Source organism: Arvicanthis niloticus, chromosome 4, assembly GCF_011762505.2.
Source record: "Arvicanthis niloticus isolate mArvNil1 chromosome 4, mArvNil1.pat.X, whole genome shotgun sequence".
Classification (NCBI taxonomy): domain Eukaryota; kingdom Metazoa; phylum Chordata; class Mammalia; order Rodentia; family Muridae; genus Arvicanthis; species Arvicanthis niloticus.
In genome coordinates this window covers 68,252,557-68,276,225 of record NC_047661.1, presented here as the reverse complement: position 1 = coordinate 68,276,225, position 23,669 = coordinate 68,252,557, and the positions used below count along the sequence as shown (strand labels likewise).

General features: G+C 42.8%; 1 protein-coding gene across 7 annotated transcripts in view; it reads right to left on the bottom strand.

The window, feature by feature from the left end:
- LOC117707043 (GON-4-like protein) overlaps window positions 1–23,669 on the bottom strand; it is a 73,125-nt gene that overhangs the window by 44,298 nt on the left and 5,158 nt on the right. For 4 of the 7 annotated variants that reach the window (XM_076932720.1, XM_034500353.2, XM_076932717.1 and 1 more), the window contains exons 3-11: window positions 16,320–16,511; window positions 8,636–8,829; window positions 7,933–8,007; window positions 7,727–7,777; window positions 7,119–7,169; window positions 6,376–6,474; window positions 4,928–5,047; window positions 4,380–4,550; window positions 1,560–1,752 (exon numbers count right to left, since the gene is read on the bottom strand). In XM_076932720.1, the coding sequence (XP_076788835.1) occupies window positions 1,560–1,752; window positions 4,380–4,550; window positions 4,928–5,047; window positions 6,376–6,474; window positions 7,119–7,169; window positions 7,727–7,777; window positions 7,933–8,007; window positions 8,636–8,829; window positions 16,320–16,511 (1,146 nt within the window). The remainder of the gene's footprint in view (window positions 1–1,559; window positions 1,753–4,379; window positions 4,551–4,927; window positions 5,048–6,375; window positions 6,475–7,118; window positions 7,170–7,726; window positions 7,778–7,932; window positions 8,008–8,635; window positions 8,830–16,319; window positions 16,512–23,669) is intronic. The other 3 variants (XM_076932716.1, XM_076932718.1, XM_076932721.1) reach the window with 2 other exon arrangements.

The following is a 23,669-nucleotide window of genomic DNA, read 5'->3' as shown; positions in this document are numbered from 1 at the left end:
TTTAGACAAGGTTTCTCTGTGGAGACCTGGCTGTCCTGAAAGTTGCTCTATAGCCCAGGCTGACCTCAAATTCAGAGATTTACCTGCCCCAACCTCCAGAATGCTGGAATTGAACATTGTGTGCTGGCCTGATGGAAAAACATTCTTATAGGAGATAACTATTTGCTTAAACTAAATACACAGAGACTATCTGGAAAGAAATTAACGGCTGGACATGGTGGCACACACCATTAATCCCAGCACTTGGGAGGCAGAGTCAGGTGGATCTCAAATTCAAGGCCAGCCTGGTCTACAGCGCAGGGGAACACAAAAGACCTCACTAATAGACACCATGGAGAAAACCCAGAGTTCAATTCTCAACACTGCCTAAAACCAAATGTGGTGGTTCTAAGCCTCTGCTACATGAGACACTGATTCAAAATAAATTTCAAAGTTAAAAAACAATTTAAAAAGGAAAAAAAAAAAAAAACCACCCTGCTTTGGTGGTACATACCTTTAATCCAGAGCCTGGAAGACAAAGGCAAGTGGTTTTATGTAAGTTTGAGGTCAGCCTGGTCTATAGAGCAAGTCCCCGGCCAGATAGGACTACGCTTGGGGCAGGAGAGGCGGCTTTGCTGCTAAGAGTGTTTACTGCCCTAGCAGTGGACTGGAGTTCACCGCCCAACACCCACATCAGAAAGCTCACCGTCACCTCAGCTCCAGGGGATCTGACTCTGTGACACAGACACACATGTAACTAATAATAAATGTGACAGGGGGCAGCTTCACAGCTCACCAGGTAAGGCGGCTTGCTGCCAAGCCAAACAGCCTCAGCTCAATCCTAGAGGCCTGAATGGTAGGAGAAGAGGAATTTCTGCAAGCTGATCTGTGATCTTTTTTCTTTGTTTGATATTTTTGTTTGGTTTTTGTTTTTGTTTTTTTAAGACAGGATGCCTCTGTGAATTCAAAGGCACCCAGGTCTACATAGCAAGTTCTATAATACTCTTTTTTTACTTAAAAAAAAAAAAAGAAATAGGCTCCCACTATGTAGCCTAGGCTAGCCTAGAACTCATTATGTAGACCAGGATGGTTTTGAATTCACAATGAGTTCCACTTGCTTCTGCAGTTCAAGCTTTGGGATTAATAGTATGTGCCTCTACACCAGCAACATAATTTGTAAGACTACAGGCTGGACTTCCAGGCTCAGCTGTCAAGCCATTTGTTAGTCTCAGAGGAAGTAGGTTTGATTCTTAGTACCCATAAAGAGGCCATAACACACGTCGATTCAAAACTCACTCAGAAGTTAAGAGCACTGACTGATCTTCCAGAGGTCCTGAGTTCAATTCCCAGCAACCACACTGTGGGTCACAACCATCTGTAATGGGATCTGATGCCCTCTCTGGCACACTGGTGTACATGCAGATAGAGCACTCATATACATAACATAAATAAATCTTTAAAAGACAAACAAACAAAGAAACAAACAAAAACCTCTCTCTCTCTCTCTCTCTCTCTCTCTCTCTCTCTCTCACAGACACACACACACAGAGTAGATGATAACTACAAACAAAATCACTCACCCTCGTTCTCCATGTCATCATTTATGAGGCCCCCCAGCCACAGCTTCCAGTCCTCATCATCAGCTGTATTTGGGTCATACATATCGGGAGTGATGTCTGGTGCCTGAAGCTCAGCCTCTAGCTGGCCCAGAGGAACATCTTTCAGTGGCATCTTAGAACGTGTTCGGAATGCAATGAGACTATCCTCCATGGGCTGGCAAAGTAGAAAGAAAAAGCATCCAGGATGTGAAAATAATGCGTCTAAATTATCCAAACTGCACCCTCTGCAATTCGTCCTACTAGAACATCTCCATGCCCACGCTTTTGATCCCAGTGTGTAAGAGGCAGAGCTCTGTGAGTGAGTTCCAGGCCACCCAGGCCTATACGGTGAGACCCTGTCTCCACAAACACAAACGCAAACAACAAAAAGACACAGCAATATGGATTTACTTTCTTCTCAATCTCCTTTTTACGTCCTGTAGGTTTAGGTTGTCCTAAATATTTTTTCTTTTTATTAAATATTTAAGGGAAAATCATAAAAGCAACCCTTCACTACCACAAATTATGCATTGGAGTTTCCTGAGTTTGGGGAAATCGCAGGGTCAGCACATCCAGAGTGCAATGAGTGAGCATTGTCCTGGGAAAACGATTTTCCTGATCACCTGATCACAGCATCTCTCCTCCAGTTAAGCATGCTATTTTTTTAATGTATTTTTTATTTCATAAGTGTGTGTTGCCTGCATGTATGCATGTGTACTACATGTGTTCAATACCCGAAGAAGAGGAAGTTGAACATCCTGAAATTAAAGTTACAAATGGTTATAAGCAACAATGTGGTGTTGGGAACCAAACCCAGTCCTCTACAAAGAGCAGCCAGTACTCTTAACTCCTGAGCCATCTCTTCAATCCAGTCATCAGTTTTACAATATACATTTTCAAGTACATTTATAAGTACTTTGAGATGTATAATTTATGTAACATAAAATCCACCCACACTTTTAAAGGTATAATTGAGTGGATTTTAATACTCACAAAATGATGTAACAATCACTTCTGCAAGACCTTCATAGCCTCAAAAGACCCCATACTTACTCACAGCAGTCAACTCCTTTCCAGCTTCTCCCAGGTCACACTAACTACTCACCTAGCACCTGTCTCTATGTCGCCTACTTACTGGAGACTTTGTGTGTGTGTGTGTGTGTGTGTGTGTGTGTGTGTGTGTGTGTGTGTGTGTGTGTGTGTGTGCTGCCATTTTGCTGAATATGCTTGTTAGGTCTAAGACTTTTCAGATGAAGTCTTTAAGGTCTCTTAAGTACAAAATATCAAACATAAATTTTTCTGTGTATCCTTTACTTGGTTTTGAGTCATAGTCTCATGAGCACAGGATGGTCGTCAGCTGTTTCCCAGCACCTACGTCCATAAGTACATGTCAGGTATTGCTACTACAGCATTAAGGTTTTTAGGAATTGTTTGCTTTTTAGTTTTTTTGATACAGGCCATTACCATGTAGCCTTGGCTGGCCTGGAATTCACTATACAAGCTAGGCTGGCCTCAAACACACAAAGATCTACCTGCCTTTGCCTTCCAGTACTGGGATTAAAGTCATGTGCCACCATGCCCAGCAGGGATTTTTTTTTTTTTAATCTATTCATCCTCTCTGGCTCTGTCTCTCTGTCTGTCTCTCTGTCTCTGTCTCTGTCTCTCTCTCTCTGTGTGTGTGTGTGTGTTGAAGAGCATGAGGGTTCTAGGAAATTAAATCAGATTGTCAGGCTTTGTTAACAAATAACTTTTACTTGGTGAACCTTCCTGTTAGCCTTCAATTTATTTATTTCTATTTTATACATATAGGTATTTCAGCCTAAACAGAACACACCATTTGTACGCACTGTCCACAAAGAACAGAAGAGGGTGTGTGATCCCCTGAATTAAGAGTCGTAGGCAGTTGGTAGCTAAATGTGGCTGAATCCTTTGGAAGAGCAGCCAGTGCTCCTGTTTGTTTGGGGGGTTTTGGTTTTTTATTTTGTTTTGTTTTGTTCTCTGAGACAGGGTTTCTCTGTGTAGCCCTGGCTGTCCTGGAACTCACTCCATAGATCGGGCTGGCCTTAAACTCAGAGCTAAAGGGGTGAGCCATCACCAATCCTGGCAACAATGTTCTTAATCACTGAGCCATCTCTACAGCTGCAGAATTTTTAAGTTTTTTAAATTGATTGTAGTTGTAAGTCTCTTATCAAAAATGTAGTTTGTAAATATTTTCAAATATTCTAAGTTTGTCTTCATATTACCTTTTTCAAAAAAATCTGTTTTTTTGTGCTAGGGTTAAAGGCCATCTACCACTGTGCCCAGCTTACCTTGCCAATTTTAAATACTGTCCCACAGTTTACTCCTTTCTCAAAAGCTGTCATTCTCAGTCAGGCATGGTGGTGTGCACCTTTTATCCCAGCATTCGAGGAGGCTAAGGAGGGTGGACCACCTAATGTTTAAGGCCATCTGGTCTATATATCAAGTCCCAAGCCTTCCTTCAAGGACTATGTACTACAACCCTGTCTTTTAAAAAAAAAAGAAAGAAAAAAAGAAAAAGCCAGGATGGGTGTCTTTAATCCCAGCACTTGGGAGATAGAGGTGGGTGATCTCTCAAAAACCAAAATAATTAATAACAACAACAACAACAACAACAAAAGGACTGCATTTTTACTTGAGAAAAACATCACAAGAGAATCAAAGCCAAACAATAGCAGGACACCCACTTAAGAAACGACTCTTCCTGTCAGCCCCACTACCTTCTCTGAGCAGAAAGTAAATAACCTAAAGTTATTCTGTCAGCAACTCAACAGTGATGCTTACCTGGAAAGTGTCCATGCAGACAGGACTGGATGCCAGCTCCTCCTCCACTGCATCTAGCTTCTCCATGAAAGCACTGTCTCTGGTCTGCTTAGGTTTTGGAGGAGGTGGAGGCCCCATGGGCACGACCTCAGCACTGATGTGCCTGAGCGCAGGGGTGGTAACTTTCTCAACCTGATTAAAAAAGGACACTGTGTTAGAAAGAGAGGAGGGAGAGGAAAAGGCAGGTCTTTCACATGCACTTAATGTGGCCATTTTCCTCTTTTCTAGATGCAGACAGATGAATGGCAACTTCAACACACAGATCTAACTAGGTATCATCTCATTTCCAATGAAGCAAACAGAACACTACTTGGCTTTAAAAACAGCATATAAAACAGGAGAACTCAGAAAACCTCTCTGCCATGACTAGGTCTCAGTCATCTCTAACTGTTCATTCACTTGAGAAACTTTGAAAAAGTGACAACCTAAATTTCCATTGATAGACCAGCTACTTATAAAGAAGCCAGTGCTCATGTAGTGAGTAACGTCTCTCGTCTGACACTGTTTACCTCTGACAACACGCCACTCTCCTCATCTGTCTCGGCCACTTCAGAAGACCGCTGCAGTCTGGATCTCTTCACTCCCCGAGGAGACGAAGCAGTGCTTTCAACATCACTTTCCAATAAGCTCTAAAACAAACCCAGGGTGCTCTCATGGGTGTGCCCCAACCTCTGGCCAGAGCACGAAATGTCACAACACAATAAAGCACAAAATACCAGTCAATTGGGATTTGAGTTGGTAGGCTGGCACAGATGACAGATATGCGACCAAGCCTGAGTTTAACTCCCAAGATCCACACGGTAGAAGGAAGAATGTATTCTTACCAGGATGCCCTCTAATCTCTACCACCAAACTGTGGCACACACACACAACCAACCCCACACACAGACATATACACAGATATATACATACATACATATATAATATGTATCATAGAAAGAATAGGTCATGTATACAATAATTGTATATATCATAGAAAACAATGAATTTTCAATGACTTAATAGCCTAGAGATAGAAAAATGGCAGGAATCAAATCTTTAGCTTCACCTCATTATAAACTGTTATTTAAAAAAAAAAAAAGGAAAAGAAACCCTTTCTTGAAAAAAGAAAAGGCCAACTGCCAGGTGGTGGTGGCACACGCCTTTAATCCCAGCACTTGGGAGGCAGAGGCAGGTGGATTTCTGAGTTCGAGGCCAGCCTGGTCTACAGAGTGAGTTCCAGGACAGCCAGGGCTACACGGAGAAACCCTGTCTTGAAAAAAACAAAAAAACAAAAACAAAACAAACAAAAAAACAAAAGGAAAAAAGGCCAACTATGGTGGCACACACCTTTAATCCCAGCACTCAGGAGGCAGAGGCAGGAAGATCTCTTATCATTTTGAAGATAGCTTGATCTACCTAGGGAACTCTAGGCTAGCCAAAACTCCATAATGAGACCCTTTCTCAAAAATAAAATAAAGAATAAATTATTAATAATAACAACAATAATAAAGTTCATAAACAGAAAAACTTATACCATAGTACATAAAGGTATATATCAGACGATACATAGGTTCACACTATGTGATAGGTACAGAGGTGATGTAACTATAAAGAAAACAGTAGCTACTATCAAGACTTCAGGGTTGGGGTAAAACTTGTCTGTTGGTTTCTAAGACAGGGCATAGAACATATTGTTAGCTGAGGATAAAGTTGAATCCCTAACCCTCCTACCTGCACTTCCCAGGTATACTGAAACTATAGTACACGTTTGTGTCATGTGTGTGATATTTTATAACGTAAGCTTAGATATTTAGGGAGTCTGAAGAGCAGAAAAACACCTCACAGCAAAGCAATTTTTAGGAAAGAGAAGCATGCCTTAATCATCTCTCTCGAATGAGTGACAACACTAATCCCCAAATCAGCCCTTCCTATGAAGCCCAGCTTTATTCTCCACTAACAATGAGCACACACTGACCTCTTCAGCTGTCTCATCTTCCTCTTCCTCATCTGGCTGGTACTCTTCATCTGAGGAGTCATCTTCTTCAAGGTGAATATCCACAAACTGTGGAGGCTGCTTTAATAGAAACACACACAAAAAAGTGGGGGTGGGGGTACAGAAAGATGGTTTAGCAGCTAAAGACGCAGCCCAGTGACCTGAGTTTAACCCGCAGGACCAGTTAGCAGAAGGAAAAGCAATTTCCACAACTGTCTGTCCTCTAAGCTCCACATGCCATGGCAGGTGCTCCCTCCACTCAATACACAAATGAATATGTAAATATAAAATAACAAAGAGTAAGAAAGGAATGGGAGGGAAGCTAGAAAGCTCAGGGCAGAATGCATGCTCACCATGCATGAGGCTCTGGCTTTGAGCAGCAGCAGCAGCAGACAGATGGGTAAAGAGAGGGGGAGGGAGGGAAGGAGGGAGGGAGGGAGAGATGGAAGAAAGGGAAGCACGGATCACACACATTTGGAAAATAAAGTGAAGATATTAGAGGAAAAAAGAAATCTATGAGTCTAATGTACAGGCGCATCAAACAACACAGACAGTACTGTATAATGCCATAAGGTACAAGGTTAGGCATAACAGAATGGAAAAACTCAAACCTGTAAATAAAAAAAGACAGGTCTACAAAGTAGTGAATACAGAGGAAATAGTTAGGTTTCAAAACTGATGAAGTATTTTGGAAAAAGAGTAACAATGACTGCTTCTAAGTTTACCTTAATTTCATTGGCTTTCTTAATTGGTGAAATATTCCAAGTTGGAATTACCTATCAAAAAGAATGTAAGTAATAATATGAAGCTGCTTCTCCTTTTACTGATAATCAGAAAGAGCCAACTACTTAATAAGTAGCTAGAGTACACTACAGATGCTGACTGTCACTGAGCACAGTATCCTAAAATAGCTGGAGGATTTATAATCCCAGCACTTGCAGGGCTGAAAGGAAGAATGTCAAAAGCTCAGAAGAGCTTCGGCCACTCAGTAAGATCGCTGTCAGCCTGGGTCATAACATGTGACTTGCCTCAAGCAATGCCCCACCACCCCACCACCAAAGCTTCACAACTCGCAAGAAAGGAGCACTAACCAACGATGAAACCTGGATGTCCTTGACTCATGCCAGAGTACCACAGGAAAAACTGGGTGGGGTGGCTCACACTTATAATCCCGTGTATATTAGGCAAGCTCACACTGAGCTAAGAGTCCCAGCCTACACATCATTCTGTCAAGAGGCAAACCCAGACCAAAATTGCTCATGACTTCCTTCTCTATCAATAACCTAGAACGACATTCTACTTCCCAAGACAAAGAGAAACTCAGAACACATACCACTCCTTTCTCCACAACTTCCTTCAGTTTAGAGCGTGTCATCTTAGGCTCCTAAGAAGGGACATACAGGAACAAAGTAGTCAATAAAAATTATGCCGTCATTTTTCAAATCTGAGATGTGTCGAGGTGTTTACAAACTCCTACATGGCCTCCCACACTTGGACAGTTCCCATGACGGTTGGAAAGACTGACAGGAAGCTACTCACAAACAGTGGCATGTCTTCTGTCTCACTGATTGCTGCCTTCATCATGGCCACAACATGTTCATTTGTGATTACTTCCTGGAGGGGAGAGAGAAAATCCCACCTTAGACCAAGGGATTTGTCATCTGGACTATACTCTACTGTATGTTACTCTGCCGCTAGACTTTTGTGGAGGATTCTCAAGCAGCTTCAACCTGGGGTCAAGTGAGGCAATTAAAGACAAAGGAGACAGATGCAGTCCTTGAAACAACGTAGGAGCAAATGGCCCCATTCATTACCTGATATTAGAACCAGGAATATGCAGACCTAGGTAGGAGGTGGAAGAGAATTATATATCAAAAGCATTCTTTTTTTTTTTTTTTTTGTCTTGTTAAGGATAGAAGCCTGGCCATTCTTGTGCATGCTAAGCAAACACTCTGCTAGTTCTCAAAGGCATTCATTACATATGTACAAAGCACTACCAACTACTACTATGGCTGTTTTTCTGACATGGTCCATTATTGATCTAATCGGTGGAAGAAAGTATAGGTAGCTCATCTTCTCAACACGTGTGCTGAGTGCAGGGAGAAACCTGTCTCAGGATGTGGAACATTTTGTCACACATAAACGACAAAATTGCTAATCACATAGCAGGAGTCGAGGGCTTGGGCATTTGTTCTCTATGGAAGTTTCTATGCAGATTGAGTAGCTGCCCACGGCGACTCACATGCAGGATGTTTCGGACATTGACTGCCGTCAGATTGTGCTGCTTGGCGCCATCCTCTAAGGTGCGGTCCAGCACATCATCCAGTTTTGGGTCGTATGCCGTTGTCCCTTGCTCCTGACCCTTTCCATCTCGCTTCCTCTTGGTACCCTTTTTAGTTTTTTTCTTTTTATCGCTTTCTTCACCGTCTTGCTCTTCTGCAAATAAACCAAGAAGAACATCACCAAAATCTCCTAAAATACTCCTCTAGGAACTTAGGTCCAAGCCAGCAGTAAAAGAAAATCAACCTGCCTGCTGTCTGACTTTGAAAACCAAACACCATGATGTGGCAGTATGGCTTATCATGAAGTTGGTAATGGTACTATGGTACTAGTCATAATAGTTAACACTCAGCTAGGCACTGGTAGTAAGCACCTTCAATTCCAGAACTCGGGAGCAGAAGCCAGCTTGGTCTACACAGTGATTTCCAGAATAGCCAGTCAGAGCTAAATAGTGAGACCTTGTCTCGAAAAAACAAAACAAAATAGCTAACACAAGCCAGGCAGTGGTGGCACATACCACTAATCCTAGCTGATCTCTAGGCAGAGGCAGAAGATCTCTGATTTTGAGGCCAGCGTGGTCTATAAAGAGAGTTCCAAGATAGCCAAGGCTACACAGAGAAACCCTGTCTCAAAATAACAAACAGAGAGAGAGAGAAAGAGAGAGACAGAGAGAGAGACAGAGAGAGAGAGAGAGACAGAGAGAGACAGAGAGACAGAGAGAGCGAGAGCAAGGAGGGAAGGAAAGAGGGAGGGAAGGAAGAAGGAAAAGAAGAAAGAAAAAAACTGACACTCATGAAACATAGACACTATTAATTTTCCCATTGTTCAGATTAGAAAACTGAAACAGAGAAGAAGCATCCCTGCCAGGTCTAAGTGGCAAATCTCTAACACTTTAGGACAAGAGGCAGGAGGATTACATACCAGGTCACTAGAGTACATAGAGAATAATACAAACTACATAAAGAACCTCTGCTTGGACTGGAGAAATGGTTGGCGATTAACAGCACTGTCTACTCTTCCAGAGGTTCAATTCCCAGCAACCACATGGTGGCTCACAACCATCTCTAATGGGATTGGGTTCCCCCTTCTGGTGTGTCTGAAGACAGCTAAAGTATACTCCTATACATAAAATAAAAAAATAATTCTTTGCCAGGCAGTGGTGGCTCACGCCTTTAAACACAGCATTTGGGAGGCAGAGGTAGGAGGATTTCTGAGTTTGAGGTCAGCCTGGTCTACAGAGTGAGTTCCAAGACAGCCAGGACTACACAGAGAAACCTTGTCTCAAACACCTACTCCCCCCCACCCCCCAAAAAAAAGAACATGGACCTTATTCTGCAAAGACTTGATGAACCAGGGTGAGGAGATATGAAGGAGGGGGTCCCCTACCCTCTTAGAGGAGAAGGAGATGGGAGATGGGGAGGGACTCTGTGAGGCAGAGACCAGGATGGAGAGGGCGCCCAACTGGGATGTAAAATAAACAAGAATATATTAAATGAGACTTGGGAAAATATTTATAAAAAATAAGAGGGGCTTGAGACCAAGCCTGACTGCCAAGCCCCGGAACGCACATGTTGAGAGGAGAAAACCAATTTCTCCAAGTTGTCCTCTGACATCCATAGGTGAACCATGGCACCACTCTCTAAACAATACTCACTCAATCCATCCATCCATCCATCCATCCATCCATACATACATACATACATAAATTCCATTTTATTCAATTTGCATAAAGCCCCTAGTGAGAAGATAGATGTGTTTTACAAAAGAGAACATTGAAGATTCCATCACCATGGTAACATAGTTAATTTATGAAATTGGTACACAAACCTAGAATTTCTGATATATTATGTGATTTGTATGGAGTAACAATTTCACTACAGAGTCTAGAATTAGAATGTTTGGCTTTGGTATGTGTCAAATATCTGGATACAGGATCATTTCCTATACTAGCACTTCTAACATATATAACCTTTAACAAAAAAAAGAAACACAATGAATAAGATGGTACACACCAAATAATGCCAGTGCTTGATGAACAGAGGGAGGAGAATCAGGATTTCAAGGACAGCCTGAGCTACATGAGACCTAGTCTTTAAAAAAAAAAAAAAAAATCAAACAAGAGACCCACTCCTGGAAGCTTGTATCTATAATCTCCTATCACCTTAAAGGCTGAGGCAAGAGAACTGCTTCAAGTTGATATACAGGCCACAGAGGTGAGATCCTATCTCAAAAACAAATACAAAAATAAAAGGGCTGGAGAGCTAGCTCAGTGGTTAAGAGAATGCACTGCTCTCCCAGGACTAAGGTTTGAGTCTCAGCACCCTTTAGGTGGCTCACACTGCCTGTAAGTAAGGTGACACCTTTGGTCTCCAGGGGCACCTGCACTCACATGCACAGTGGTGGCTCATGCCTTTAATCCCAGCATTTGGGAGGCAGAGGTAGGAGGATTTCTGAGTTTGAGGCCAGCCTGGTCTACAGAGTAAGTTCCAGAACAGCCAGGGCTACACAGAAAAACCCTGTCTCGACTAAAAAAAAAAAAAAAAAAAAAAATCTAACAAATTATAAACACGGCAAATCCTTCTCTGGTATCTCTAGTTTGCTACTATCTGAAAACAAGGAGTTTTCAAAGATCAAGATTAACACAATCTTCTATGTTTAAAACAAAGCACACTGGGTGCTGGAGAGATGGCTCAGAGCAATAGCTGTTCTTTCACAGAAGTCAAGTTCAGTTCCCAGCATCCACATGGTAGTCCACAACTGTTTTAACTCCAGTTCCAGTTACCAGACACACTCTTCTGGCCTCTATAGGCACCAGGCACACTCATAAAATAAAAATAAATAAATCTTACTCAGGAGGCAGAGGAAAGGGGATCTCTGTGAGTTCTAGGCCAGCCAAGACCACACAGTGAATCTTGTCTCAAAAAAACAAAACAAAACAAAACTAATATTGTCTGTAAATATTCTTTCTCTTTAAAATAAATAAATATATAAATAAATAAATCTATCTTAAAAGAAACCCCATATGAAATCTGGGGTTTACTTAAAGGGTAAAGTGCCTACCATACAACATGAGACTCTGAATTCAATCCCCAAGCACCCACATAAAAATTAGGCACAATGGCACATTCCCTGGGTTCAATGTACAGTGTGACATAAACCTGTAATCCTCACTGCTTAGGAGGTAGAAGAGCAAGACAGTCAGACATCAAATGTCAGACTCAACAAACTCTATAAAGCTGGGTGGCAGTGACATATGCCTTTAATCCTTGGGAGAAGAGGGGACTGGGCTAGGTAGGGTGTGTCGCAGATGGTAGTTTGCCTAGCACACACAAAGCACTTGCTTATTTTCCCAGAAGCACAGACGTCGAGAAGCGATGACACACGTCCAGACTCTCAACACTCATGTGGTAGAACCAAGAGGATCACAAATATCCTTGGCTACAAACCAAGTACGGGTCAAGTCGGAGTTCCATGACAACCTTTCTTTTCTCAAAATAGAAACACAACAAAGAAGGGGAAAGGGGAAAGTGGACAACCCAGAGCAAGCTGACATACTTGTTAGCCCTGCAGTGCCTGATGAGAGCAAGTCTTTAGTAAAGGGGCAGAGATATGACGGAGGGGCGGGGCAGTGAGTAAAGGCACTTTCAGCTAAGCCTGACAACCTGAGTTCAGTGTCTGTAACCTATAAGCTGTCCTCTGAATTTCACACACCAGGGTTCTCCTCAGGCTGTCCTCTGATCTCCACATGGACACTGCAGCACAAGCACCCTCAAGATAAATGGATAAAACTGTAATAAATTACACTCTGAGCTCTACAAAAGTGAGTGTGCTCACACAATAAATAAAATGTTTAAAGAAACTGAATTTGTAGCATTAAACCCTTGCTCCAAAGAAAATTCCAGGATTAGAAGACTCACTCGTACATTATACGAAAGAAATAATTTGTGGTAGAAATAATACAATTTCACTAGAAAAGTATTTTCAAAATGATTTTTGGTCATTTACATCTACTTATTTATGGAAGGGGTGCCACAGCCCGCACAGCAGTGTCAAAGGACAGTCTGTAGAAGTCCGTCCTCTCCTGCCACCAGTGGGAAGCAGGGATCCATCCAACTTAGATCATCGGGCTTGGCAGCAAGCAATGTACTCACTGAGTCACATCCCAGGAGCTTTAATTTTTCATACACACACACACACACCTACATAAAAATAGTTAAGAAAAAAAGCCTGCCGTGTATACAGGTAGCTTACATCTGTTATATAGAACTTAGAAGGATGAAACAGGAGGATTACTGAGAGTTTTATCCTCTAGCCTGGGTATACAGTGAGTTATAGACTTCCTGGTCTACAAAACACAAACTGCCTTGCTGAGGCAACACTGAGAAGTACTGATGAAAGGTTAGGTGCAACACAGACACTAAACACAAGTCCCTAAAGAAGGCTGCAAACAGCCAAGTAACTGTCATCTTTCACTATGTCTAGTGAAGATTTTCTAACAGTACTCCAACAATGAAACCTCCACATGCAAACCAACAACAAACAAGGAATGCAACCTTGCCTCTTACATAAAGTAGATCAGAACAGCTGGACCCCCTGACAGACAGCCACAGTCTCAGCTACAGCTAATAGGAACACCCAGACAGAAGGCTGGCTAGACGCCGGGAAGTGGAACACAACTAAGGAAAACACAAAGATTCATCTCGGAAATTTACCCCTTAAATGTTCAGCACTGATGGACAAATAGAACCATTTAAATGCCTATATCGTGGGGTAGTCTGGTACTAATCCTATTTCTCAATAAAAATCAGGCAGAGATTTAGAGAAAAATTACTTGTGAAAAAGGCAATACCGTTGGGCTAAGCAGTAGAGGCAGGGACTAACTAAATGTCCAGACTCTCATCTGAACATCTGACATCATATGTCATTTCCACTAATACCTGAAAAGGAGAATCTGTTCCTGGAAATTAATGCTCAAAACTATTGCATGGCCGGCGGTGGTGGCGCACGCCTTTAATCCTAGCACTTGGGATGCAGAGGCAGGTGGACCTCTGAGTTTGAGGCCAGCCTGGTCTACAGAGTGAGTTCCAGGACAGCCAGGCATACACAGAGAAACCCTGTCTCGAAAAAAAAAACAACAACAACAAAAAACTATTGAATGGTGCAGGGGGTTCAGAGCACTTGCTGCTCATCCAGAGGATGGGGTTCAGTTCCTACATGGTAGCTCACAGACATCAGCACGCATGCAGTGCACATACATACATGCAGACAAACCCTCATTGCACAAAAGGTAAAATAAATCTAAAAAAAATTTTTTTAAATATTTGGATTGAATGAAGTAGTAAATATCCACCTTAATATTTTAATATTAATCCTCTAATTGGAAGAAAAAGTGCTACTCTTAAGGGGAAAAAATAAATCAATCTGAATGGAACATTTATATCTATATGAACATGGAAAAGTACAGGCTGGGGATACAGACTCTGAAGGGAAGAGCATGCTTACATGTACAAAGACTGAGTTGGAATCCTGGAACAAAAAAAATAACTGAATAAATAAAAATGACAATTCTGAGACAATGTATACCAGGTTTTCTTTGAACTTGCTATGAATAGAAGAACGGGACAGATGAGAAGAATCCTGAGTCCTTATGTCCTCTGTCTATCTCCTGAGTGCTGGGATTACTACATGTCCCACAACATCTGCTGTGTTCAGTACCAGAGGTGAAACCCAGGTGTGTACACACTAGGCAGGACCTCAACCAACTGAGCTATTTCCCAGTCCCAAAACTATATGACTTCTAGAGAAAAAAGACAAAAAACAAAAAACAACAACAACAAAACCTTTGTGATTATACATGAAGTGACATGTTACTAAAAGCACAGAGAAAAACTAAAACAGCTCTGCATACCCGTAATCAAGGCTCTCACTGTACAAGCTGTATTCCAAGAGTTCGTAGCCAACTTTATAACATAGCTCAGAGCCAGCAGAGGGGGACAACAGAAAACAATCTGAAATAGCTCTCTATGAGTTAAAGGTAAAGAGCTGGGAAAAATAATATTAGTAGTATTAGAATATAATTTCTATTCTAAAATATAAAAATGGAAGCCCATGTTCTATATGTAAATACTTAACCAGATGTAGCAGCATACATGTGTAATCCCAGCACTCAGACCTTGAGTTCAAGCAGTGCGGCACCCAGGCTAGCCTCCGGGAGGCTCTCTGCACTCATTTATTTACTTCCTTCCTTTCTGAGGCAGTGTCTGTCTCAGGCTGCTCTCTACCTCCAGCCTGATCCTCCTTCCCCCAACCCTCATGGGCTGGGGTTCCAGGCTCGCACCACCGTGCCTGGCCAGTTTGACCATGTCTTATGAAGTTCAGCATCCACTCACCAGTGACTTGCAAACACTCCTACTTACCAACCAAGAAAGAATGAAAATGCTGCTGAGCTGTCTGGGGATGGAGCAGGGGGAGGTGCTAAACTGCTTTAAAGAAAGCATGCCAAAGTTCTGTATTTAATTCCCAAAACAAAAAGGATTCAAACAACAAAACATTAAACAGCAGTAAAAATGAAGTCTACAATTTTAGACAGTCTGAATGAATCTTCTACATATAACACTGAGTGAAAAACGACCACCAAAAAGGAGTACATCTGATTCCACTCATTTTATGAAGACAGACAGGTTGAGTGCCACATGCTACTAGAAGTCAGGATTTATTACTACCAAGGTGTAACTAGTAACTGAAAGGGAAGACAAGGTTGACTCTAGGTAGGGAACTCCAGATGCTTGTCAGGGGCATCTCTGTCTATACACTAAAGGCCTGGAATCAGCCATAGGCCTGAAGACAGCAATAGGCCTAACATGCATGCCTGCTAGCACAAAGTCTTGGTCTCTGTGGAAAAACACTAACTAGAACAGATGTCTAGAAGCTATTGTAAACAAACAGCTTTGGTAGATAGTTGTCAGGCTCTAGTCATAGACCTTGTAGATAGGTGACCTTGGGTAGATAGTACCAACTTAGATTAGGACAAGTGAATCATATGCAGAGTCATAGTGGCCTATCCCCTGAACCTTCACCCAGCTGACACACTGTTCTGGAAATTATCTGTACTCCCCCTGAACACCTACGCTCCTGCTTCATCCCCTTCCCCACATCCTGCCTTTTTATGTAAACAAGTAAAAATTGCAGCCAGGCAGTGGTAGCGCATGCCTTTAATCCCAGTACTTGGGAGGCAGAGGCAGGCGGATTTCTGAGTTCGAGGCCAGCCTGGTCAACAGAGTGAGTGCCAGGACAGCCAGGGATACACACAGAAACCCTGTCTCGAAGGAAAAAAAAAAAAAAAAAAAAAAAAAATGTAAAAATTTCGATCTGATCATGATCAGCCTATAGACAGGTCGCCATTCTTTGCTTCTTTGCCTGCTACCCCAGCTCTCTTTCAGGTGATCTCCCCAGACCCCTGTTTAATGTCCTCCTGGACAGGACAGATGCTGCCATTATCCTGACAGAAAACCCCAGCTATCTGATGTCATTTTATACATTATGTTCATTACAGTCACTATATACATACTCTACACTTCAATAGTCTCTTGCTTTGGTGCTGATAAAATTGTTGTTTTCTTTTAATTAAAAAAGAAAAAGTAGCCTACCGGTTGGAATAAAGAGTCCACCATCCTCCATCTCCTCCTCGGCTTGGCAAACCAGAGGTCCGAGTGGCTTTTCTTGAGGAAAGGCAAAACCATCTGGCTGGAATGACTTTCTAGGCTGGGCACCTGGTTTTGCAGATTGACTGCCTGATGACAGCAAAGGTAACTCCCCTTCGGAATTCATCTGAAGTTCTCCTAGAAGAATCGCAAACACTGCTCCACACTCTGCCCAGAGTTAACCTTATGCTACTGCAAAAGTAGCATCTTTTCCTGAGACCTTTATAATAGACACCTTCATAAAGCATACTATACACAGGCTTTCCCTTTTCTTCGAGATGAGCTCCCAAGCCGGGCAGTGGTGGCACAGGCCTTTAATCCCAGCACTTGGGAGGCAGAGGCAGGCGGATTTCTGAGTTCCAGGCCAGCCTGGTCTACAGAGTGAGTTTCAGGACAGCCAGGCTACACAGAGAAACCCTGTCTCAAAAAAACAAAACAAAACAAAACAAAAAAACCCATCAGATCCAAATTATTCATCTCTAGTTCAAAGAATGAATCATACATAACTGCTATGACACTTTCTATTCAAATATGCTTTGAACTCTGTGTTTTTCTAAGAAAATTAGGCCATGGGCTGAAGATTTAGTTCAATGGCAGAGTGTTAGCATAGTACATATGACAACTCTGGGTTCAGTTCACAGCACCAAGAAAACAAAAATTAGAATACAGGGTAGAGGGCATGAGAGGACAAAGGGACAGTTAAAGCTGACCACTAACACTACATTTCACCAACAATAAATGATATAAAAGGTCCAAAGTAGGGGCTGGAGAGGTAATTCAGAAGTTAAAAATATCAGCTGTTATTGTAAAGGTCCCAAGTTCAATTCCCAGCACCCATATTGCAGCTTATATCCACCTGTGACTCCAGTTCAAGGTGACCTAGTCTTCTTCTAACCTCTACAGGCATAAGGCATGCATCTGGTGTACAAACAAACACTGTGATGGTTTGAATGAGAACGAACCCCAGAGGCTCATATGTTTGCATGCTTAGTCCCTAACTGGTGAACTGTTTGAGAAAGATTCGAAGGATTAGTCCTTGTGGGAATGAGTGTGGAATTCTTGGAGGCGCAGAGTGCCACTGGGGTGGGCTCTGAGGTTTCATGAAAGACCATGCCAGGCCCAGTGGCTCTCTGCCTGCTGCCTGAGGATCAGAATGTAAACAGTTCTCAGATAGAGCTACCAAACCAGGCTGCCACACAACCCACCATAATGAACTAACCCTCTGAAACTGTAAGCAAGGCCCCAACTACTTTCTTTTATAAGAGCTGCCTTGGTCATGGTGTCTTTTCACGGCAACAGGAACCCTAATAAAGACATACATAATTTTTTTTTTAATTTATAAAAAGAAAAAAAAAAATGTCTGAGGAATCCTGGCAGGTATCTGTGATCCTAGCCCTGTAGAGGCTGAGGAGGATAGTGAGCTTACGTCTTGGGCTACATAGCAAGACTATAGGTCTTAAAAAAATAAAAGCAAAACAAACATTCCTGACTCTGTAATTTAATTTTACAGTATAAATGAATAAATATACAAAGAATTGTTACATATTTACTATCAAAAGAAAATGTAAAAAATCAAGTTGTCGGGTTATTCTATGGCATGACTGTGATCCTATCACTTGGGAGGCCAAATTGAGGGGGGACACTGGAAGTTGGAGGCCAGTCTGCTCTTCAGATGGAGTTTCAGAAGAAAACAGAAATAATCGAGTTGTCATAGAAAGACTGTAAGAGCCGGGCGGTGGTGGCGCACGCCTTTAATCCCAGCACTTGGGAGGCAGAGGCAGGTGGATTTCTGAGTTCGAGGCCAGCCTGGTCTACAGAGTGAGTTCCAGGACAGCCAGGACTACACAGAGAAACCCTGTCTCAAAAAAAAACAAAAAGAAAGACTGTAAGCAGGCTAAGTGGCCCATGCCCAACACTCAGGAGGGAAAGGCAGCTGTCAAGGCCAGCCTGGTTGGTCTACAAAGTAAGCTCCAGGCAATGAAGCTATACAGTGAGATACCCCCCCCCCTTTTAATTTACTTTACATGGCAGTCAATGTGCCCCTTCACAGTGCTCCCCAATTCCCATAATCCCTCTCCCCATCTCCCCTCCCCTTCTCCTCTGAGAGAGTGGAGCACCTCCCCCCACCCCCACCCCCCAACCTCCCCCACCTCCAGCCCCCACCCCCCCCACCCCCCCACCCCCGGCACATCAAATCTTTGAAAAACTAGGCACTTCTTCTCCCACTAAGGCTAGACAAGATAGCCAGGTTAAGGGAATAGATGCCACAAACAGACAACTTTAGAGCTAGAACAGCTTTAGGGATAAAACCCACTCCAGGTGTTCAGAACTACATGCAGACCTAGCTGCACATCTGCTAGGTGCGGAGGGGCCTAGGTCTAGCCCTTAAAGAGAATTTAGTTTTAGATCAGTCAAGTGCAGTTGTGACTAGAGGGAAAGTGTCTGTACCTGACAGAGATCAAGTGAGATGACTCACTACCTTCAGACCAGTCCCTCCAAAAAAGTGAAAGTGAAAATAGATACACATAAAAAAAATGTTTGAAAAGAAAGAAAAATACATCAATTCTTGCATACACACATATATTAAGGAGTCAGAGGGAGACTTGAGGCCAGGAGGCAGAGCAGGGCTGAAGAGGGCAGGAGAGGTATCTGACACTCACTGAATTCTGTATTCATTTGTTTGCCTTGAGTTCATTTGTCTGTATTTAGTTTGATGTTTTGCTGTAAACCTAACCTCTAACAGCTGAACTGTCTCTCCAGCCCTTGTTTATATTTTGAGACAAGGTCTCCCCACATAGCTGAAGCTGGCCAGGAACTTGCAGTCTCCTGCCTCAACTTCCCAGAGGCCAACATTACAGATACATGCCACCACACCTGGCTACTTTCTGTATTTCTGAAATTTTCTAATCTGTTTGCATAGTCTTCCATTAAACTTTCTTATTTCAAAAGGGGTCCAAGTGGCATTGGAGATGTAACTTAGTTGGTGGAGTTCTTAACTAGCATACATAAGGCCCTGGACTGGACACCAGCAGCCACATGAACTGGGAGTGGGGCTCATGCCTGTAAGCCCAGCACTAAGGAGGAAAAGGCAGAAGCATCTCAAGTTCAAAGTCAGCCTAGGCCACATACAAAGTTCAAGGCCAGCCTGGGCTCGTAAGACACTGTCTCCAAAAAGGAAACCAAACTATCTGTCACTTTCCTCAATTGAAACATACTTCCTATGGCCATCAAGATGGCATGAAGGGTATCCTGAGACCTACCCTAAAAATCAAGATAGGTTCCCAGCACTCACATGGCAGCTCAGTGTCCTTAACTCTGGTTCCATGGGATCTGACACACCATTCTGGCCTCTATGAGCAGTGTACAAATGTGGTATACACACACATGCAGGCAAAACACACTCATACATTAAAACAACAACAACAAAATAAACCCAGCATACTTAGAAATAGTGATACACACATGTAATTCCAGGACTCAGAGCTGAGGAAGGGTGGGTGACGGTTTCTAAGTGGTTACAGTATTAACCCTCATCTCAAAGGAGAGGGCAAACCATAAATACATCCTTCACTTTTTTTAAACTATTATCATATTGGTATCTTTCAACTGGTAAACAATGCTCCTAAATTAGAGACTACTCCACCAAAAAAGAAAAAAAAAAAAGACTGTAAAGATGTATTTATTTTACGTGTGTGTGTTTGTTTGTGTGTGTGTGTGTGTCTGTCTGTGTGTCTGTGTGTGTGTGTGTGTATGAGTACACTGTCTCTCTCTTCAGACACACCAGAAGAGGGCATCAGGCCCCACTATAGATGGTTGTGAGCCACCATGTGGTTGCTGGGAATTGAACTCCTGACCTGTGGAAGATCAACCAGTGCTCCTAAACCCTGAGCCATCTCTCCAGCCCCAACACCTTGCCTTGCCTTTTTTTTTTTTTTTTTTTTAAGACAGAGTCTTGCAATATAATTCTGACTGGCCACTAACTTTCAGCAATCCTCCTACCTCACCCTCCTGAGTGCCTGGATTACAGGCAAATACTACCATGCCCAGCTTACAGTCTTTTAAAGATAGATGCCAGAACCTTTAATACATACAAATACTGCTCTTCAAAGTACATAAGGCCAGGTTGATAGCAGAGCTTCCTCCACTGGGACTTCTGGCACCTGAAACATCTGACACTATTCCAAATTATCCTACAAATTTGATTTAGTTTTATAAGGCAGGGTCTCATGTTCAGCTAGCCTCAAGCCCAACACACAGCCAAGGATGCACTAGAACCCTTTATGCCCATCTCTGCCTCCTAAGTGCTGACATTACAGGTGTTCTCCACCATGCCCAGCCTATGCTCAGCTGAGGTTGAACCCAGAACTTCATCAACACTAGGCATGCACTCTACTCAACTATATCAGATCCAGATATAGGTGCTGGAACCACCCTACAGCTGCACTTAAGGTGCTTGTACACAACTCAAAGTGCTGGGAATTAAACTTCAGTCCTCTGTAAGCAGTATGTACTCATAACCATTGAGCCATCTCTCCAGTCCTTACTTATTCTTTTTAAATTGATTTATATATACTAATTTTCCTCCTTCCCTCTGTCTCTTCCTTCCTCTGTCTGCATCACACAATCCTTTTCATACATTATACAAAGTTCCTTTGCAATTTTCTTCCTCTCACTAAGTCACATTACTATCTAACTTAACTTTGCTCCAGGAAGTCTCTGAGGACCTCCGTACTTCCCCTTCTTTATAGATAACCTAGTCAGAAGGCTGGAGAGATGCTCAGCACTAGCTGCTTTTCCAAAGGACCCAGGTTTGATTCCCAGCACCCACATGAAAGCTCGCAACTTATCTGAAAGTCCAGTTCCAGGGAATCTGACATGCTCTCGTTTCCCATGGGTACCAAGCACACATGTGGTGCAGACATACGTTCAGACAAAACACCCATACACATAAAATAAATAAATATTTATTTAACGAAAGAGAACATGGCTCAGCAGTTAATAGCACATTTCTGTTCTTCCACAGGACCCAAGTTCAGTTCACACAGTGGTCCAGTTTTAGGGGATCTGACAACCTCTTCCGGTCTCTGTTAGCACCAGGCATGGACATGGGTACATAGACAAATACACAAAACACTCAGACACAGAAAATAAAATACATCTTTTTTTAAAGGCAACTAAAATTTAAATAAAAGCAAAACCAAAAAAGCAAGCTACTGAAAGAGGAGGAGCAACTTAGATCGGGAACTGTCCCTAGCTCAGAGCACCACCAGAGCACACACAGCCCTAAGCCGGATCCCCAGCGCTGCAACAGACAAACCGCTGGAGGCTTGGTGCTTACTACAAGAACATTCTATTGCCCTTCCATTCTCTGTCTGGCTATGCTTGGCCTCTGTCTCCTCTCCCTTTACCGATATTCCTTCCCTGTCTCCTCAAGTCTTCCTAACTCTGTCTGTTTGGGCACCAGAGACATAGGTGGAGTTAGAGTGTTTTTTCACCATACACGAGGGAGGCTCTGAATTCAATCCCCAGAACTACTTAACACAGTGATAGACAAGAGTCTCAGAAAGTGATTGACAGCAATTACTGCTCTTCCAACGGACCGTAGTTTTGATCCCAGCACCCAGATGGGTGAGCTCACAACCACCTGCAACTCCAGCTACTCCAGAAGGCCTGAGGTGGGACATTCCCTGGAACCCAGGAGTCCTGGGACTGCCTTGACAACACTGAGGAAGGACAAGGACAAAGATTACTCAGAGTCTACAAGCACAGTTTAACAATGTAACAACCATAGTAAAATGCTGATACTTTAATAAACTATGTAACTTTTCTGTATTTCTTCAATCTTTCTACAATCAATCTGATGCTGTTTTCCTAACTAGGAAAACAAAATGTTGAGCCAAGTGTGGTAGCTCACATTTGCAATTTCTGCACTCGGCGGGGTTAAGGCAGGAGGCCAGTATGGGCTACAGTGAGTTTGAAGTCAGTCTGGGCTAGAGTGATACCCAGTCACAAAAAAGTTACTTGAAAACATGGTTGGGCACAATAGCAGGGCACTTTAATCCCAGATCTCAGGAGGCAGAGGCTAGAGAACTCTCTGAGTTTGAGTTCAACTTGGTCCACAAAGGAAGTTCTCAGCCAGTATGAGCTCTATACTGAAACTTTACCTCAAAAAAAAAAAAAAAAAAAATAAGAGAGAGCTAGCTCCAGCAAAACTCAGAGACAGAAACTGATAGCACTCCAACATGGCACCTCACAGCTTCTCTAACTCCAGTTCCAGAGGATATGGTACCATCTTCTGGCATCAGTACAGATGGAGGGAGTGGGACTGTGCCAGGCGCAGAGGTGCAAGCCAATATACTTCAGCATATGAGGGGACCGAAAGTTCAAAACCATCCTCACATGAGACCTTAGTTTGCTATCTCTGTTCACCTACTGGAAAAACCTCAACGCCTAAGTATAAAAATTAAAGTTCTTTACAACTGAAACCTAACCCCCAACTCAGAAGTCACCTTTCCCTACTTCTTCCAAGCTACTATGTCACCACCTATTCTGTCTCTGTCTCTGTCTACAAGTTGTTCCTAGCCCAGGTGTCCATGGCAACATTCTGTCAAACTGCATCCTTCAGTGCCCTCAGTCCAAAGCATTCTTCATCTCTGGAAAGCCTTTCTCAATGTCCAAAAGTCTTCCTTTAAACTACTGCTCTCATCCCACGAGGCTCACTTCATAAATACAAAACTCATAAAGTGCACAGTTCACCGTTCCAGATATGCAGGATAAAGCCCAAAAGTAAAAGGGGAAGAAAAGGCTAGAGAGATGGCTCAGTAATTAACCGCAAGCCTTGCTCTTGCAGAGAACCCAGGTTTGGTCCCCAGCACTGCGGTGGCTCAAAACCATCCATAATGTCAGTGCCAGGGGTCTGACACTCCGCTCTGGCTCCACAGTCACCAGGTACACAGACAGTGAACATAGATACATGCAAGTGAAATACCCACACACATACATTTGTTTAATGGGGAGAGGGTAGGTCAAAGGGAATACAGAGAAGGAGAGGAAAGAAAATTCTCAACCCACTTGTAAGTTTCACAATTCCACCTCCAAACCACAGCAATTTCCACTTCTCTGTAAGGCACCACAGAAAGCAAAGACGAGCCAGGTGATGGTGGCCCATGCCTTTAGTCCCAGGACTCAGAAGGCGGGCAGAACTCTATGAGTTCAAAGCCAGGCTGGTCTCCAGAGAGTTCCAGCACAGCCAGGGCTACACAGAGAACCCCTGTCTCAAAAAAAATATCAAAATAA